Below are 11,879 nucleotides of genomic sequence, written 5' to 3'. Positions count from 1 at the left end.
TATATATATATATATATATATATATATATAAATGATCCTATTAAATTTTAGGAATTTTAAATTACCCTTTTACATAAAGTTAGGTTCCACTCTTTTCACATTGACTGTGAAATAAGTAGAAAATAGTTTTGATGCTGTTTTTGTCGGCACAAGTAAAATTGATTAAACCAAGAATTTTTTCACTTTTTTTGGAGCCTTCTCACTTCGGTAATCTAACAAAAAGAGGTAACAATAGTCTGTCATGGTCTCTAAGAAATTTTTTTTTGGCTTCTAGCAAGATCCATAAATTTGCTGCATAATTTTTGTTAAGATTCGCCTGATAGGTTTGGGATGGTAACTTCTACAGTGTCTGGAATGCGGTATGACTCGACAATATGATTAAGAGTTATAATGATCCCAACTCAATACTATATGAGGTATTATCCAAATTGGACCGTCTCATCCCATATTAGGTGAAACTTATGGTTTAGCTGTTGGTGCGATTTTTTGGGAGGTTATTTATCTGAGTTGTTTTTTATTATGAGCTAACTTGAAGATTGCATTTTGGATTTGTTTTATTGCATTTTTATGGGGGTAGTTGCTGAACTGGTTTTTTATGTGAAGAAATCAAATTTTGTGAATGTTCATTCCCCGAATAACTTTTATTTATTTATTTTCATGTTGTATGACTACACCCAGTATTATTCTTCTATGTACTTTCATTGTTAAGCAATGCAGATAGAAGCTCGCAACAACAAGTTAGAATTGCACTCTGCAAACCATAAAAAACTAATGGAGGAGCTGGATAAGCTAGTTGGACGGTTACATATCCCTCCTGAGGTATATTTATTTTATCTGCTAGTTTGTGTTAGAGCATATTCCAATGAACTAGTTGGCGCTAAATTTATTATCATTTGTTTTGTGGATCTTGTAAATGACAGTTTGCAGCATCTCTAAGGGGTGGTTCATTTGATGAACCTCATGTGGTGAAAAGCATTGAAGCTTGTGAATGGTTAATTGGGGCAATACGTCATCTGCAAGTGCCAAATTTGGATCCATCTTATGCAATTATGCAAGCTGTACTTCATCTGTTAACTTCTTAAGTGTTTAAAAATTTTGCGACACTGTAGAGGTTCTAGTACCATTATCGCATCATTAGTTGTATATATGTCCCACTTGAAGTTTGCTAACTTTCTGTTAGTAGATTTGTGAACCATATATGAGAAATTTAGGCTGAGCTGAGAATGTTTGTTAAGGTTAGTTAAAATAGATAGATTAAAAATTAAACATACAAATTTTCTTGTTTTTGAATAATTGTTTGTTTTTTTTCCTTGATGTAAATAACCTTTCCTTGTGTTTTGTTAGATTTATGGATATGAAAATAATCGGTAAGTAACTGTACAGGTTAAGGAGAGACGTGTGGAATTAGAGAATTTAAAAATTACGTTTGTTCGGCGTGCATCCGAGTTCTTGAAAAACTACTTCACTAGTTTGGTGGATTTCATGATGAGCGACAAGAATTATTTTTCTCAGGTGAATTTCTAATTACAGAAGTGTAGCTATAGCTGTTGCGGTAAATACAAAATTAATTTAAATCTATTTTTGATTTCTTGAAGCGAGGATCATTGAAAAGGCCTGACCATACTGATTTGAGATACAAGTGCAGAACCTATGCACAACTTATTCAACACTTAAAGGCATGTGTTTGATGATAAACTTCTTTGAACAAATTCATTGTGCTGAGTGCGTCTTCTAATTCTTTGTTTTGCACTATATTTAAACTTTTCAGAGTCTTGACAAGAATAGTTTGGGCACTTTACGAAAAGCATACTGTCATTCCCTTAACGTGCTGCTTTGTCGAGAGGTCAGGATGTAAAAGAAATGCTTGAAATAACTGGCTTCTTTTCTGTAATTTAATATGCTGATTTGCTTCTATTCAGAAAGTGTGTGTGAATGTTTGTGTGTGTGTGTGTGTGTGTGTGGGAGTGGGGGGGTGGGAATACTAATCTATATGTACTGATTTTTGAAGACTCAATATACTTGTTTATAAAATGGGAAGAAAGAACACTAACCTATATGATTCATGTAAGTACAAGTTTCATCTCATAAAATATCAAAAAAATAGGTTTCATTAAACTTAATGTGATCTACAAGCACCTTGCATTTGATAAGATCACTTATGCAATGCAAAATCAAGTGATGAAGGGAGAAAGGGTTCATTTATCATAGATTTTATATTCATTATTTGCCAAGAAAATAGTTCTTATACTGATTTTTCATACAAATTATTTTGTTAAAAAAAAAGAAAAAGAATTTTACTCTTTTCTACACAACCTTACCTTTTTAGTGCTTAGTTTTCCTATTATTATTTGAAGCAAATAGGCAGTTACAATCAACACACTTGAAAGGTTATATAACTACAAGACACCTGGAAAATTCTGAAATAGCAACAGACACAACACAAACAATCAAACTAGGGTGGAATCTCAGGGTGGTGGTGGTGATACGCAGGGCTTTGCAAGGTAGCAGTAAGGTAGGAACGTAAAGCAAGAGGGTGGATATGATAATGGAACATGTTCTTGTTGTCCTGGCGGCAGTAGGGTAGAATTCCGATTCTCGAGGGTTGGAACAACATATATATGGCAAAGAGGTGGTGCAAGAGGACTGGGACAGTGGTTAGGTGGCAGGGACGTGTTATGGGATGACTGAAACAACAGTTGGTGGGAAGGGGAGGAATTTATGGTGGCTGGAACAATGATGATAGCAAGCGGGAGTGCTAGAATCTTAGGAAATATGGGTTGGAGTGCAGAAACTGCAGGAAAAATAGCGTTGACAACGGTTCCGAGTGGTTGTAGTAGGAAATGGTGGTGGAGAGCAGTTTGGGGAGGATGTGGAAGGAGATTAGAGAAGATAAACACCATATCGGGAGAGGGATACAGTCGGTGCACCACTCAAACCCCTCAAATATAGCTCTTGAAGTGAGAAACGGATGCTGACAGCTGTCCTAACTAAAATCTGACCCAAAAATCCCTAAAAACAATAAAACAACATATTATAGACTTAGGGTAAATAGGATCAGAGCCCACTCCCAATAGGAAGGAAGTCCACTTAAAAGAATGGTCGACCGACCCTCTTGGATCAGTCCAGGCTGCCCTTGCTCCGGGTGTTTGCGTATTGTAGCAATGATAGGAAAAATCCCTCCTAGGTCTCTCTCGTGTCAGTCTCCTAGGATTATGGGAGGTTAGACCTCATCTGTTGAAGTTTTTTGTTTCCTCATGATAGTCAGGTCAATCCTGTTGCAAGTAGTGAAAATGTTGCAAGCTCCCGACAAGTCCATCATGTATGCATTACCATTCCAAAATACATCCTGATATAATAAGTATCATTCAACTTTTAACACAACTTGAGCTAGAGCATAATGGCATAATTTTTCACGAGCCCAATCTCAAGCAAGTAAATCTATAATTTGCTTCTCTCAATCTTCCTATTCAGCTAAATATATGTGATAAAAAAACATGTGAGGAGAAATCAACTCTAGGATGAAATCTATGGCAGAGTGAGACACTCTCATTAGCAACCACTCAATAGTAACAATTTCTTCTTCTCTAGTAGGATTTTCTTTCGCACAAAGATTCTGAGGTGATCCCTAACACTGTGATTCATTCATTCTCTCTGATCATCTTTTGGGGAGGGTACACTATTGAACTGAATTTAATACTTAAATGATTCCCTATTGTCTTCCAGAAGTAACTCAAATTCTTATCATCTCTGAAAAGTTGGATCTTTCTCAGTAAGGGAAACTTAGGGGCAGGACTATTTATCTGAACCGTATGAGTTCCTTTTATCTGAAGTTGCTTTGTGTCTAGTATCAACCCCTCAAACTTATGGCAGTTTCAGACATCCATTGCCAATTATGTTGACGCTTCTTCAAACGCCTGCAAAAATGTAGTTTGAGACACCAAGACCTCATACTTTGTATGAACGCTCATTACATCAGACTTACTATCTTTTAAAATAACTACTGTCAACTCAATCGGTGCCTCTCTCGTGGGTTGAACTGGAATTGTTGACATTTCTTTCTCTTCAGCTAGAAGTTGAGAAGTCTCTCTGAAATTTTCATCTTCTACTGGATCATTGTTTATTTCTTCAACTGTTCCCTGATCCTTGAAAGAGATCTTTCTCATGGTCATGCAATTTGATACGGTATGCCCAAATCTATTACATTTGAAACACTTCCTGGCTGAGCAGATTTGAAACTGTGGATTGGTTCCAACTGCTCTCCACTCTGACCTAGTGCGCTCTCAGGCAGGGTCGGCTTGGATGTTTCATTGAGTGTACTTTGGCTATAAGATCGTGGGGTTGAACCTTGCCTGTAAGATGTGGGGGTCGCCCGGTGATATGTTCTCTTCACTTTTGAACTCGAGGTTTGAACCTTCAGTCTGTAGTGAGCTGGTAGGCATTGCCACTGCATCTCCTGTTTCATCTCGGACCTGTTAGTGTCTTTTCCTTCACATTGAGGTTTGACTTTCTTTTTTTAATGCTCCTTTTATTTTGATGAAGTAATGTGTAAATATTTAACCTAAATAGAGAAAAAACAGAAATGTTATGGCTTTGCTTGGACATGTGCCTCCGCAAACACTCGCACCCCACACCCCTCTTTTAAATGCTCCTTTTATTTTGATGAAGTAATGTGTAAATACTTACCTAAATAGAGGAAAAAAAAAATGTTATGGCTTTGCTTGGACATGCACCTCCGCAACCCCACCCAAAAAGAAAAGAAAATATGTTAGCGAGCTTGACTTGGAATGCTTTCTTAGTTGATCTTTTCACAAATCGTTATAGTTTTGCATTGATTTTCCAAAAAAAAAAAAAGTAATAATAATCATATTTGAGTTTGATAGTGTTCATGTTTTAGTAGTTTCCTTCATTGCTATAGTATACTTTCATTACTTATGTTGTTCCCAAACTCTGTTGCGTTTGAATTAAGCACCTCCAGGCCCCTACTGTTTATTATAATTGTATGCAGGACTGGCTGTTTTTACTTTCTCTTTCTCAGCCCACTTGCCTTCTAATAGTCTATAAAGTCGATGATTGTTATGTTCAGGTTTGCCAAGGATATCTTACTATATTAAAGTTGCTACATTTTCGAAAGAACTCCTAGCTCATGGATTGTTTCTTCTTAGATTTACTTTGCTAGGCTTGGTTTCTCAAAATTGAATGATGCAATAATGCATAATTTTATTCTTAAATCCGGAAGTTCTTTTTTCAGGCTCGTGAATTTGCAAATGAACTCCGTGCTAGTACTAAAGTTGGAAAAGCTCCTGCAGCATGGTTTGAATCTCATGCAAGTTCAGGCCAGACAGCAAATAGTGCAGAAACTGTTGTCTTGTCTGAAGGATATTCTAAAATGCTTACAATTTTCATCCCTCTTCTAGTAGATGAGGTTAACTCATGTTTCATGGCACATCCCTTGAGTGAATGGAATTTTTGACAAAATGATGTGACTTGGCTTCTAAATTTTTTTCAGAGTTCTTTCTTTGGACAATTCATGTGCTTTGATATACCTACTTTGGCTAACGGCAGCAATAGTTGCTCTGATGGCAATGGAAAAACTGATGATAATCAAGAATGTGTAGCTTCTGGTGCGAAAGATGTTTAAGATGATGTCAATTTATACCACTGTAAAATGCATATTGTTTAAAAACTGTTTCCAGTACTAATTGCTTAATACAATTCTTGCCTTTGCATTCTTCATATCATGAAAAATTGTCTAAACTGAAATGTAGTTGGTTTATTTTCTTATTTAGGGGGCAGCACTACTGAGTTGTGTGTTTTAAATGAATCTCTTCAAGAATTACTTGATGGTATTCAGGTGAAATTTCTGCATCTAATCAACAAATTTGTTCCAGGTGATTGATTGCTAAGTGGTTAAATGTTTTTAATGGAAACCTCATTTTTAAATGTGCTGCCTCAAGTTATTTCCTTAAACATCATAGTGTTTTTTGCACCATGTAAATGAATCTCTCTGATTTCGTAAACGATACTCCAAAAATGATCCATTATGCTTTTTCCATCGACATTGAATTGTTCAGCAAATACTATCATCTGGATTTTGGAGTTATGGGTTTTTGGTTTCTTGTTTTTGATCTTTTGATCGTAGGAGGATTTCTATGCCTTGTTGGATTGGGCGTTCAAATATGATCCTTTGAGGTGCATTTCAATGCATGGTATAACAAAGCACTTTCTTTCTGGTCAGAAGGCTAATACAACTGGATTTGTCCGTTTACTACTGGATGACTTGGAAGCTAGAATATCAATGCATTTTAGCAGGGTCAGTTCTTTTTTATTTTCTTCATCTTTTATTCCAATGTATAATGTTGATTGGCTTGTTTAATTTTCATTTCATGTGCAGTTTGTTGATGACTGTATATATGTGATTGAGAAGACTGAACGAAATGCATGCCAATTGGGAGTTCTGCCATATATTTTGAGGTTGATTACTCGTTCTCATCAATTATCATTTATAATAGATTGAGTTCCTCAATTTTATTAGGGATAACTGATCAGCACTGGACGCACAAGTTTTGTTATTCTTTTCTTATTTGATACAACTGAGTTTAAGTTTATTATAATCATCTACGATTTATTTTATGTTGTGCTTTGCTGTTTGCAGTTGCGATTATTGCTTTAGATGGATAACAAAATTTTAACAGGTATCCAAGTATTTTATTTGATTAATACAAGTTTAATGTTTGGTTGCCCAGATTTGCAAACCTAGCTACTCGCATGGAGCAATACATCCAGGGCCAATTTAGAGATTTAGTCGACCAGGCGTATAGCAAAATCGTAAGCATTTATAATTATGTACTACTACTGAGTGTGAACTCCATTTTTGCAAGAATGTTGTTCTGGTTTGTTCATATGAGAACATTACGCAAATAGGAAATTCAGATGACAATTATCATAAATTTTTTTCCTGAAAAACCAGCTTGGTTCCTTACAGTACTGCAGTAGCAGAATTTTTTGGCTTTAGTTTTGAAACGCTTGTAAATTAAGATTATTTTTATAAACTGCCACAGGTTAGCATAATGTTTGTGTGCTTGGAGAGAACTGCACAAATGGACCCAAAGTATTCTGACATTGTACTTCTAGAGAACTATGCAGCTTTTCAGAACAGGTAAAAGTTCTGTTATACTAAAACAGTTGTTCTCGACTTTATAGCTTATGGCTATAGGTCATGGCTATGTTTAATCTCCTATGACATCCTTTTATTGTTATAAGAAAATTATTTTCTGATGAGTATTATTTTTCGGGCCGCAGTCTTTATGATTTAGCTACTGTTGTGCCAATACTAGCAAAATATTATCATCAAGCCAGTGAATCTTATGATCAAGCTTGTACGCGTCACATCAACATGGTTATTTTTATTGTATGTACAGTCTTCTTAGCTTTCTTTCCCGTTTTTTTCTCATTGATAATATTTATCCTCTTTTTTTCTTGGATGTTACTAGCCGCTATTTCCGTTACTTTTTTTACTTGTAGACTACCTACCCAACAATTATTAAAAATTTTTTATTTTTAGACATTTGAGAGATTATTTCTCTTCGCTCGAAGGATTGAGGAATTGATGTTCACAATTACTCCTGCAGAAGTGAGTAACTCTTGAAATCCTATTTGTAACTGAAATTTTAACTAATAACTGATTTAGAACCATGATATGACATTTTTTCATTCTATATGTGATGGCATTTATCCTATTAGGTTTTAATATCAGCATCATGTTGTTGCATCATCACTTTTTAAAGAATTTTAATCATCAGTTTGTAGCCATGTGGTCATTTAGTTTTTATGCTTACTGTAAATGTGTTTCCTCTGGTAAATGCGTGACTAGAACATTATTAGTTCGATTTATTTTTAATCAAGTGCAACATCATTCAATATATTGTCTTTTTTATGTAAGTCTAATGCGGATGAAAACAAATGCTGTGTGGTATGAAGGTAAGGAGGAGTTGCTGTTATTCTCAAATGCTATCTTGATTCGATTAATCGAGAGAGGAAAGATAGAAAAAAATATTGCTTTCTTATTGAAGTGCACCTATTTATGTGGTTGCTGACAATACGCTTTGTAATATACAGATACAGTTTCAGGTTGGGATGTCAAAAGCTGACCTCCAGAAAATGCTGAAGTTCAGCTTATCGAGAGTACAAAGAAAATACTCGCTTTTTTCTTATTTGTTTTTCTTTCCTTTTTATGGTAAAATTCTTTATTCTCGTTGGCAGCTTGACAAGACAATTAATGCTATGTATAAGAAGTTACAGAAGAATCTGACTTCAGAAGAATTGTTGCCTTCTTTATGGGACAAATGCAAGGTTTGTTTTCTTTTAAGATATAAGACAAATTTTAAATATTTTTTTGGAAGTACATCTTCTTATTAAAATTTCTCTTTTACTATATTGTGTTTTTTAGGGTGGCTGGAGGCTCGTATAGTAGCCTCTGGCCATTCCTTTTTTTTTGAAAAAAAAATATTGTGTTCTTCTAGGGCAATATGTTAAAGGCAATTTCATCAGTGACGGGTATAACTCCTATGCTTTTCAGTCCAAAGTTGTATTTATGATCCATTGAAGCAGACTTTGACTCCAATAGATTGAATTTTCTTTATTAAAGCTAGTCCTGAAGAATCTCTTGCTATCGTAGTCATCAATCCTCACATTTTCATCTTTTTAGTTTCATCTCTCCCATTTCTCATTTAAACTCCAGACCACTTAGCTCTACCAATGTTAGAAAAGATGTCCGCAGGGAACAACAATCAATTCAGAAACAATAAAATAATCAAAACAGGTATAGCGAAGGTTCCGTTGCAATCGCTGGAAGAAAGACTTGCTGGAAACGGAGTGCACTTGTTGCCTGCCATAGAGAGTTGGATGGAGGGTTGTTGCTGTAGCCTCCAGGTTCATATGAGTATTATGGTCCGGTTGCAGTTGCTTTTATGAAATTTTCTCTCAAGCTGCTATTAATTTGTTGCATCAACCTCAGCAAGCATGATTTTTTTTTAGTCACCAGTTGGTTGCCTTAAATACTGTCATGTTGGGTCCTCTAGGTTCAATTTAAACTTGACACATATAAGCCTCGTAGTAGGTGGACATCTAATGATATAAATGTCTTTTTTCTAATCCTTATTTTTTCTGACATTTTTTTTTTTGTGTCCCGAACAATTGAATTGATATTTGGATGTTGCAGAAGGACTTTCTAGACAAGTATGGAAGCTTTGTCAAGCTGGTAAATAAGATATACCCAGGAGAGAGTGTCCCTCCAGTGTCAGAGATGAGAGAGCTTCTTGCTCAAATGTAGATGATTAAAAGAAAAACAAAAATGTTGTGGGCCCTCTGCGTTGTTTGATTTCCCCTTCTATTGGTTTTTTTTATATATACCTGCTTTACCCTGTTTTATTCCCTCATCCTCAAGAAACAAGAAATAAGAATGAAAATTGAGGCTAAAATCAGTCTCCTGCATCTTTTCTTTTAATCAGATAAATGCGAAAATGTTTTTACTACATTGCTTTGCTGGACGCTGGGACAAAACTATGTTTAATGAAGGTGATGATATCTGGTATTTCAATAGACTGCCGCATAAGCCTCAAAAGAGTATTATAGTCTTAATTTGATAATCTTATGCTTTTATTATGTTCTGTCGTCCAAAACAAAGTCATAATTATTTCAAGTATATATTAAAATTGTGCTGTGCAAACGCATTCCACAAAATATGCTTTTTACAAAGAAAATAGTAAAAATTAAATAATGGTTGTTTTGTGATCAGAGCGATCCGTTTGACCTCCATTTCAAATTTGTCAAATGTGTCCAACGCGAGCCATATTTACCCAACAATATTGCGACAATCCCCCAGGTTGAATCAGGAGAACAAGTTGAATGATGAGATTAACAAAGTATTATATTAACCTACGTAAAATTCCTGGTTTTAATATTGCGAAGGAATTCATAAAAAGCATTTAAAAAGATCTTGTCGCAAGGGAGTTAAAATGTTTAATAAGGTAGTAATGATAATTTGAAGATGACTTTCTCCTTCATTAAATTCTTCCAATGGGTGCACATTCACTCATTACAGAAGCCCTACATTTGGGAGGTGTATGATTTGAAGGTGGTTTGTGTGCAGAAAATATATTTAGTTTTATCATTTTAAAGGATGAAAAAAATCTTAGATTTTATCTCTAGTAAGTGAATTATTAAAAGGTAGACGAAGATTCAAGCACATATGGCCTCAATGTATGGCAAGGCAGCAAAACAAGGAATAATTAGATGATGTCATCATGGTTATGTAAATACATGGCTTCAAATTCATGAATTGTTTGATCAATGACAAGATAGGACCATTTGATGTTGATCTTATAGAGTTGTTTGAAGAGATTGACTTTGGAAGGAGACACCATAAAATATCGCAATCATCCTTCTCCAAGAAACTCAAGGGAAATTATTTCTAATGTTAGGTGAGCACCTCCAAATTATTTATTATGTTTGATTTCCCTTATATTGATAGCCAATACAACTTGAATGCATATGAAGGTTGGCAATGCTGTGTGAAAAATGTAATAATTATAAATTTGTAGGTAGATATGACTCAAAGTCTACATATTATATGTATGAATTTGATGCGTGTTGAAAGTTCCACGACAGTAAAGTGATTATTTAACATGTTAGCATTGTATGAGACTCCAACACACACTCAGATAGTAAAAGAGAGACAGAAAAAGACACGTCAATTTTTTACGTGGAAAACCTTAAAAAGAAAGAAAGAAAAAACTACGGGGCTTAGCCCAGTTGAAATAATCCATTATGAATGTTGAGTAAGCATATTCACTCTTCTCCTTATTTAGAGAATATGGACTTAAAAAGATAATCATTGTAAATGTACAACAATGGTTCATTAATAATAATCGCTGTCTGACTGCAACGAATGTAGTCATGATGATAGCATGCTGCAAAGGTCATAGTCGATTGCTATGGAGGCAGTAGTTCATCATGAACGTTCTAGACGATGGTCATAATGCTAACTTGTCGTATATGTTGTAATAAAAAACCATAGTATTAGTTGGCCATGTGGGCTGCAAACAGTTTCTTCAGGATTGTCGTTTGGCCATAGATGCCTTAGTAGAATGTTGTAAGAGCTATGAGTCACATAGGTCACACTTGGTCACATGAGATGTAGTGTTGAGCTGTGATGGCGTCTGAAGGCAGTAGGGGACGAAGTTGGGGGTTGCTCTAGTTGTGAAGCACGTAGGCTGTAGATAGTCACGTAGGCCGTAGTGGTGAGCTTTGACAATATTCGTAGGCCGTGGGGGCCAAAATTGTGAGTTGCATGGGTTGCAAACTGTTGGCTATATTTGTTTTTGTAAGTTGTAGTGGTGAGTTGTGGCATCATCTGTAGGTCGCAGTGGTTGAAGTCGAGAGCTGCACGAGTTGTGGACGCAAGTCATAATTGGTCACGTAGGCTATAGTGGTGAGTTGTGACAATGGTCGTAGGTTATAGGAGTTGGAAATGGGAGTTGCACTAATTGTGAAACACATAGGCCATAGTTGGTCACATAGGCTGCAGCGGTAGGTTGTGACGACATTTGTAGTTTGTGGGGGCTGGAGTTGGGAGCTACAAGAGCTATGAACCACACATGTCAGAGTTTGTCATGTAGGCTGTAGTGGCGAGTTATGGCGATGTTCATAGTGTGTGGTGGCTAAAGTCAGGGGCTGCACGAGTTGTGAACCACTTAAGTCGTAGTTGGTCATGTAGGATATAATGGTCAGCTGTGACGATGTCTGTAGGTCATAGAGGCCAAAGTTGGGAGCTGCGACCTTTCAACGTTCTTGGGGATTCTAGGAGTTTGAAATGCAAAAAA

At 35.8% G+C, this 11,879-nt stretch overlaps 1 protein-coding gene across 5 annotated transcripts in view; it reads left to right on the top strand.

The window, feature by feature from the left end:
- Positions 1-9,545, top strand: part of LOC110034121 (exocyst complex component SEC3A-like) — an 86,187-nt gene extending 76,642 nt beyond the window's left edge. For 3 of the 5 annotated variants that reach the window (XM_020738402.1, XM_020738404.1, XM_020738401.1), the window contains 17 exons: positions 718-819; positions 921-1,058; positions 1,384-1,512; positions 1,596-1,676; positions 1,769-1,843; positions 5,249-5,422; positions 5,507-5,621; positions 5,766-5,851; positions 6,140-6,310; positions 6,392-6,471; positions 6,744-6,825; positions 7,059-7,156; positions 7,300-7,408; positions 7,562-7,630; positions 8,116-8,181; positions 8,260-8,349; positions 9,218-9,545. In XM_020738402.1, coding sequence (XP_020594061.1) covers positions 718-819; positions 921-1,058; positions 1,384-1,512; positions 1,596-1,676; positions 1,769-1,843; positions 5,249-5,422; positions 5,507-5,621; positions 5,766-5,851; positions 6,140-6,310; positions 6,392-6,471; positions 6,744-6,825; positions 7,059-7,156; positions 7,300-7,408; positions 7,562-7,630; positions 8,116-8,181; positions 8,260-8,349; positions 9,218-9,328 — 1,776 coding nt within the window. In that variant the 3' untranslated portion in view covers positions 9,329-9,545. Of the gene's footprint in view, positions 1-717; positions 820-920; positions 1,059-1,383; positions 1,513-1,595; positions 1,677-1,768; positions 1,844-5,248; positions 5,423-5,506; positions 5,622-5,765; positions 5,852-6,139; positions 6,311-6,391; positions 6,472-6,743; positions 6,826-7,058; positions 7,157-7,299; positions 7,409-7,561; positions 7,631-8,115; positions 8,182-8,259; positions 8,350-9,217 lie in introns of those variants that run through there. The other 2 variants (XM_020738403.1, XM_020738405.1) reach the window with 2 other exon arrangements.
- Positions 9,546-11,879: the final 2,334 nt, after the last annotated feature.

This window comes from Phalaenopsis equestris, unplaced genomic scaffold, assembly GCF_001263595.1.
Source record: "Phalaenopsis equestris unplaced genomic scaffold, ASM126359v1 Scaffold001349, whole genome shotgun sequence".
In the NCBI taxonomy this organism is placed as follows: domain Eukaryota; kingdom Viridiplantae; phylum Streptophyta; class Magnoliopsida; order Asparagales; family Orchidaceae; genus Phalaenopsis; species Phalaenopsis equestris.
This window is presented reverse-complemented; position numbering and strand designations above follow the sequence as displayed.